This window comes from Dipodomys spectabilis, unplaced genomic scaffold (genome assembly GCF_019054845.1).
Source record: "Dipodomys spectabilis isolate Male_0828 unplaced genomic scaffold, ASM1905484v1 ptg000297l, whole genome shotgun sequence".
Lineage (NCBI taxonomy): Eukaryota > Metazoa > Chordata > Mammalia > Rodentia > Heteromyidae > Dipodomys > Dipodomys spectabilis.
This window is the reverse complement of record NW_024870974.1, coordinates 3,690,610-3,698,359: the sequence shown is the minus strand read 5'-3', so window position 1 is coordinate 3,698,359 and position 7,750 is coordinate 3,690,610. Positions and strand designations below refer to the sequence as shown.

The 7,750-nt window shown below is 38.5% G+C and overlaps 1 protein-coding gene across 1 annotated transcript in view; it reads right to left on the bottom strand.

The window, feature by feature from the left end:
• Window positions 1-717: 717 nt before the first annotated feature.
• Dkk2 (dickkopf WNT signaling pathway inhibitor 2) overlaps window positions 718-7,750 on the bottom strand; it is a 96,947-nt gene continuing 89,914 nt past the window's right edge. Inside the window, exons 2-4 of the mRNA XM_042701890.1 lie at window positions 4,855-5,005; window positions 3,619-3,774; window positions 718-2,677 (exon numbers count right to left, since the gene is read on the bottom strand). Of these exons, the coding sequence (XP_042557824.1) occupies window positions 2,427-2,677; window positions 3,619-3,774; window positions 4,855-5,005 (558 nt within the window). The 3' untranslated portion in view covers window positions 718-2,426. The remainder of the gene's footprint in view (window positions 2,678-3,618; window positions 3,775-4,854; window positions 5,006-7,750) is intronic.

The window sequence follows — 7,750 nt, the reverse complement described above, 5'->3', positions numbered from 1 at the left end:
CTGCTACAAAGCTTTCTGTAAGAAATATATCTATAAGAAAATACATCTCATTAACATTTCCTGTAAATAAATTACTTCAAATAATAACTTTTGAAAAAGACGTATATAAGGGAAATAATGTGGAAAACAGATTGCAAATGTAATTGTCCTAGAGGAAATATTTCACTGAAATGTTGCATTTTCATCTCAACAAACTTACACCACTTGCTTGCACAAATCGTGGCTCTTGGATTAACCAAATTGTAATTTTGGTTTTGCAGGTATGAAAACTGTAAAATCCTACTTATCTTGGTGAATGTGGGGTGGGGGGGGGGGGGAAGCTGAAATTCTGAATAGATACATAGACCCAGATTCAATGTCTAACTGGGAGAATGTGAATTTGAGACCTCAGAGAGGGCTTAAGTAGAAGAGTAGTGACTTGTGATCTACAAAAATGAAAAAGGAACAGCAACTAGATAATCTCTTTCCCTTTTTATGTTCTAGGCATAATAAGCACTGAGATATTTTTAAGTCAAGTGAGTTTTGTTTTAATTTAGAACATGTGGCATCCATAGAGTAGCAATACCTAGATTTAACGAATTATTATCTTTTTAACCTTAATGGCTACAGAAAATGTTAATTATATCTTTGACAATCAAACAGCTGCTTGCCAGGAAAGATTAGTGAAGAAAAGTTAGATGATACCACTGGTCACTTAAATGCTTAAGGAGGATTTCCTTCTTTGTGAAGAACATCTATAACTAAGTTGTTTATTCATAACTGAATTTAAGAAGAAATAGCTTCTCTTCCTGCAACACTCCTGGCAAATTCCTTAAATTACAGCAAAATATTCAAATTTATGTACAGGATGGGACACTCTACTCCAATTTCTAGATTTCTTTCCCTTAGCTATGTTTTCACATGTTTTTTACATGATAGAATATCTTAATAATTTGTACTTATTTGTAACATGTAAAGAATCAATGTCAAACATCAATAAGATAGGTGCATTTTGCCTTTACTTTGATCATTTGGTTGGTATTGACAGACCTCCTGTGTCTGTAGTTTTATTAATTGCACTAAATCTTTTAATTACTTGCACAGTATTTTTAAAGATAAAAATACATTTTATTTAGCAGAAAAAAAATACTAAAGGAGGGCAGTGGAATATCCTATTTCTCCCAACTTTCAAGTCCCATTTGCCAAATCTCCTATGTTATTTTACAACCGTAAAAATATAAAATAAGTATTTTGGGGATAGAAGGGGCAAGTAACCTCACAGTGATCTCCTCTGGATAGTCAATATTCCAGTAGCAATCTCCATGGAGAACTTCCATTTTAGTTTGTGTTGCCTCTGGCCTCAAAGCTGATAAGTCAGCGTGTGCTTCCGACAAAGGATCTGAGGGCAACTTCCCTTCTTTCCTTACTGTCCTTCTTCATGGTTCAGCTATCTATTGCCCAAGTGTCTGTCATCTGTTTCATTCTACTCTGCTGGGAAGCATGTAAAACTTAAATGTATTTACCAGTCAACTTCTATAAAATGTAGGTTACATCAAAGCTGTTTAAAAATAGCTTTCCTTCCCACTCATTTTGGACATCTTTAATATTTTTTTTTGCAATCTCTGAAAATTCTGCACTGTGCATGTATTGCACTAGTCACAATTAATATGTAAGGTTTGGAAAAGAAAACATACATATTCACAGTAGGAATCGCATCCAATCAGCATAAATACAATGTTATTGCTTCAGAATTAAGGATCTGTTTTTGTCTTAAAGGGATTCTTATGAAATACAGGTGACATTTTAAAAAATTAAAAATGGAAACAAGCAATTTGAGGATAAGCAAGTCTGATTTCCTTTAAAGGCCTTGAAAAACTTCTGTCATGATCTTAACATTACATGGAAAAATACTGATTGCTTTTTAAAATCTTGTCTCCAAAGACCTTTAATTGAGTGGTCAGAGTTTCAAATTAACTACACAAATTAATTATGTTGTATGTTTTCACTTCCTGTTTATTAGCTCATCATGTTTTAGCTTATCTGATATCAAGGAATCATGGAGTTATTTTGTGAAACTCTAACTCTGAATGGGAATATAGCTTTAGATTATTTGCGTAAGTAATCAGCAATTTAAAGGAACTTTCTTAGCTTCTGGAAAGGCACATGGTATTTGTCAGTAATTTCCACTGTGTGCTTTTTATTTTTTTTAATAACAGCATTTTCACAAATGTGTACATTATTTACAGAAAGAAATTGCATAATGGAAAGACGCCCATTCTGATCCAGTTAGTTCTCCTTTCCTTTATCTGTCTGTGATCTCTCTTCTTACCCTATCCCTCCCTCCAGCCATTCCTCTGCATTCCAAGCCTTATTTTCCACCATGCCATAATGCATTAAATACACAGATTCACAGTCTGTTACTGCGGATTTTTTTCCCCCAGTGGTGATCAGATTTTCTGACACACATGGAGTCTGGCTTTGGAAGAGTAAGTGGCATCTTTCCATACTTTGCAAGTCAGACCCTTCGCACAGTCACACCGCTGGAAGATTTCCAGCCCATGAGAGCCTTTCTTGCGCTGTTTGGTGCAGACTTCCCCTTGGTGCAGCACTGGTTTGCAGATTTTGGTCCAGAAATGACGAGCACAGCAAAACCCTTCAATGCAGTCTGATGATCGCAGGCAGGGGTCCCCTTCATGCCCTATGGAGAACATGGCCAAAGACACTTGAGAAATTATTACCCTTTTGTGACCAGTAGTATGGCTGATACTATCACTCACACTATCTTATGGGCTTCTACCATTTATAATGAAAAGTCTGGTGTACCATTTGGCTCTCCTGTTAGTCAGGAAAATGCATTTGTGGTAAGTTTCCACTTGGTACCATCTGACTGTCAAGTTTCTTCTTAAAATTGCTATTTTTGTTTTCTTCCAAGAATTGTACAAAGGGATCACTCTGTCAGTTTATAAATACAATGCATCCTGGCCAGTAACACCCTTTCCATTCCTCATCCCCCAATTTCTCCCAGACCTACCTATTCCCTCCATTTCCCTGGTTCCTTTTTCACATATGTACACTGAATATTATGATTGCATTCTCCCTGGCTTCCTCTCTTCTGAATATCAAGTTGAATAAAAACCAAGTCTGTGCTTCATCTAATTTTTACCTTCTCATGCTAGTTCCCTAATCATTGTCCTTTTCTCTATTGCATGAATGAACAACAACAACAAAAAAAAACCTTAAACTAAAAGTTGGACTTAAAACTAATCAATTTGTTCCCTTTGGGAGCAGATCTAAGAAAACCTCAGATTCAAAGAGAAAGTAGAATTTCTCAGGGACATCTAACACCAGCTATCAGAGTCCAGCCAGGACACTTTTGAGTCCTTGAAACAGAAAGTCTTTGGCTTTATGGGTAGAGGGTGAATGAAGAATTACCAGAGAATGAGGCAAAGCCACTATTGCATTTAGGCTGGAGGACCAGAACAGCAGGTGGTATTCACATCCAAGGATGGAGTCCCTATCCAAGGCTGGAATTCATTCCAGGCCTATCTGGAAGGAGCTAAAGCTTCACAGAGACTCAACCCTGCTATACCACTAACGGAAAGAAAAGAAAAAGAAACCTGGAAACATAAAGAGTCATACCTTTGATGTGTGATATTTTGGTGTGTGGTCTCCCTAGATTCTGCCATCCCAGGTCATGGTTGGAGAAATGGCCATGGCTTCGATCTCTGTGCCGGGTACCATCCAGAGCTGGGATGTGAGGGGTAAGGATGCTCTCTGTGACTGGAATGCAGATTCCTAGAGATGGGGATATAAGCAATGAAATCACTTCACTTCCATGTCCTGATGTAAGATAGGAAACCATTTATCTATTTGTGTCTTTGTTGGCCTACTGTTTCTCTCTAACACACACTCTCTCATACTCTTTCTCCATCCATTTATTCTTTGAATTACTTACTGAGAGCATAAAATACTCTTGCTCTGAAGCCTGCCCTCCTTCATCTAAATCTGGTTTCTTTCAAAAATCAAAGAACTTTGGGCAAAAGGATAAAAATGGGAATGAAGACAGAATTAACCACATTGAGTTATGGTAACTGTAAATGAAGTGCTTAGAATAGTAATTTGATAGTAGAAGTTATGTTAGCTCTTGAGTTTTAAAATCATGTGACCAGACATCTAGTCTTTGGATCTGGGGTTCTGGGTTCACAAACAGCACCTTCTTAGTCTATACTGCATCCCTCCCTAACAGTGTGAAGTCATTTTTCCTTCACATCTTGTCCAAGGCACTTACAGTTGGCATGAATATGAGCCTCATTAAATTCTTTTATATGACTCAGTAATATGTGTTCATTATCACCTTCTGCAAGTAAAATTTCTATTGTATATTGCTTGTAATGCTCCATTTCATCATGAATGCTGAGTTGACTTCCTGCACTTACTGACATTCGTGAAGCCAGTCTGGGGGCTAAAACCAAGAACCAATCACCCCATCACCAGATGAGCATGCCACAGGCCATCTTAAACATAAACCTGCTATGGGACTGGGAAAAGGACTCAGGGCTTCATTATTGAGTCACAGCTGGTTCCTCTTTGGCTCTTTTGCATGCCTTCACTTATGTATTCTGCACTTGTGGGTAGTTTGCAGTGTTTGTAGATGAGAGTACAGCATAAAACACAGAAGGTGGGCAGAGCCCAGGAAAACTAAAGTTCGGGAGGCGATCCAGGTGACCTCATGCTACATAAATCATGATCCCATTCCTTCCCAACTCTAAAGAGGGACTTGTACTTCAAGAGCCTGAGACAGAAGTTAGACTACACTTGTGGACAGGCTTCCTGCATGGGAAAGGCAGCCTGTGGCCATGCAGCGGTGTCTCTCACCGTTGTTACAGCGGTTACCAGGGCAACACATGCCATCTCTGTGACAGCGCTTCTTTTTCCTCCGGCACACCATGCAGGCCGACGATCCTTGGTGGGGACTGTGACAGTATCTTCCCACTTCACATTCCTTGTCGCTGCTACAAGGATAGGCCTGTGAGGGAGCAGGACAAGACAAAAAGCAAGGGATGAGGTCCTGTTACACTTCCAAGAGACAGAAGACTCCAGCAAATCACGATGGACACGAAGAAACAGATGCCCTTCCTCAAAGAAGCTACACCATGACAACAATGCTCTGAGGTTAGACGTTTCACAGTGGCACTTTGCTGAGGAGTTTAGAGATAGTGATTGTAGATGATGATAAACATGCAGTCAACACTGTTCATGAACTTTGTTGTTGATGACTAACGAAACCTTAAGGGTGACTTTTAATCCAAGGGCTGGTAGCCCACACTGGTAACTCTAGCTGTTCAGGAGACAGAGATCTGAGTTCTTGTCAGTCCAGGTAGGAAAATCTGTGAGACTTTTTTTTAATGCCAGTCATGGGCTTGAATTCAGGGCCTGGGCACTGTCCCTAAGGTTCTCTTGCTCAAGGCTAGCACTCTACCACTTGAGCCACAACACAATTTCTGGCTTTTTCTATCTATATGGTACTGAGGAATTAAACCCAGGGCTTCATGCATGTTAGGCAAGCACTCTGCCACTGAGCCACATTCCCAGCCCTCTGTGAAACTCTCATCTCCAATTCACTACCAAAAAGCCAGAAGTGGAGTCTTGCTCAAGTGGTAGAGCACTTGCCTTGAGCACAAACACTCGGGGAAAGTGCCTAGGCCCTGAGTTCGAGCCTCAGTACTCTCTCTCTCTCTTTCTCTCTCTCTCTCTCTCTCTCTCACACACACACATACACACACTCACAAAGTGACTTCGAGGGCTCAGAAACAGTTGCACCTGTTGTATTGTCACTATTCAAAAAACACTATTCATAAACAGACATCCTAGGCACTGGAGTTTCCATGAACCAGAGCTATGCCAGAACTTAAAACGTATCTCCTTGACATTGACCATAAACTGACATGTTGAAGGGAAGCCCCTTTGTACAATGACTTAAAGATAATTAAAAGACCTCCCCCTCAAAAAAACTCTTATCTCCTGTCCAATTATGAAATAAGTATTTTAAGAGCAATTCCAAAACTTCTTGCCTGCACAAAAGCAAAGAGGAGAAACTTTTCCAGAAGAGAAAGGAATGAAATATTTGGCACAAATAAACCCAACGAACAGACACTTCCTTTCTCTTCCTGCTTTGGTGAGCCCTTAGCACGGCTCTAAGCAACCTGGATTCCAATTACACCAGCCATTCTAATTACAATAGTCCAGCAGCGACTACACTTTCAATTAATAAAGACAGTGCTCTTCACATGTTTCTCTACTAAGTGCCATGTTTGGAAAGCTACCTAAGGAGTATCAGATATTATCTCAAAATACACATATAAAGAATACAAACCCCAGTTAGGTATTTCTTGCCCCTAGGAAGTTTCTGAAACATTTAAAATGTCCTTGGTTTTAGGAGACTGAGCCCTTTTACCACATATCAAATGGATTAATATTTTGAGACTGGGAGACTTATTTACAAATCTTTTATTACTTGTTCCAATATTTCTATAGTAACAGAATTATTTTTAAATTGATAGCAATTGATAGCAGCATAGTATATATACATATATATATATATATATATACATATATATATATATATATATACATATATATATATATATATATATCTGTATTTGTTTACTGGGGCTTGAATTTGATGCCTGGATGATGTCCCTGAGTTATTTTTTTTTAATTTTAATTTAATTTTATTTTTTATCTCAAAGCTAGTAAGCTAGAGCTCCATTTCCAGCTTTTTGGGTGCTTACTTAGAGAAAAAAGTCTCATGGAATTTCCTGCCTGGGCTGGCTTGGAACTGTGAGCCTCAGATCTCAGATCTTAGTCTCTTGGATAGCTAGAATTATAAATATAGCCCTAGGTAGTTGGCTGTTTGTAGATATTTTATGCACTCTGCATAATTAAGCTTGAATGAGAATGAGTTTGCTTTTAAGTTGGATCAGATGGCCTAACTGTGCATAAGATACTTATTCCTTTCCTCTTCTTCTTTTTCTCTCCCTTCCTTTTTTTTCCAATCCTCCAACATTTCCCCCCTTCCCATCCCAAGCATGTGTGTATATACACATTCAGCCTCACATGCTTTCATTTATATCTGATCATCTTCTGTTAGGGAGAAGATATATCGATGAAGTTTATCTGTAAATCTGGGGACAACAATATATTTGAGCAACACACACAATGTGTTGTTCACCCTTGAAAGAATGACATAGAAAACCACTAGCTTTAGATTGAAAGTGATTTTTAACGGGTTACACAGTGGCAATGTTTAATGCACCCATTATAATTGGAGCCAGATAAAGCTGTGAGGTAAATTTGCATGTTGTTGTCCCATTCTGCATTTCAATCCCTAGGCTACAGAGAATCTGGATGGGGTTGAATTCTGAGTAGTAAGCCATTTTTCAACAACCCGAGACTGATGAAAACAAAGCAAATGTCACTTCCGGCCTTACCACACTCCTTCCCCACAGCCAGTGTCCCTTTCATATTTCAACCCATTAATTTTCATTGAAATTCAATTCACATGTTTCTGATTCATTTACATCTATTTCACCAAATTGTTTCGCAAGAAGCATTTGATGTCTTACAAATTTCTTTCCCTTCTTCAAAAATAGGACATGTCCTTTCAGCGGAAATAAACATGTGTCACCTAAAACATCATGTGCTATTTACAACTCAAACAATAAGTCTCTAAATGATTCTGAATATAGAATAACCCTTACTTATGTCTCTA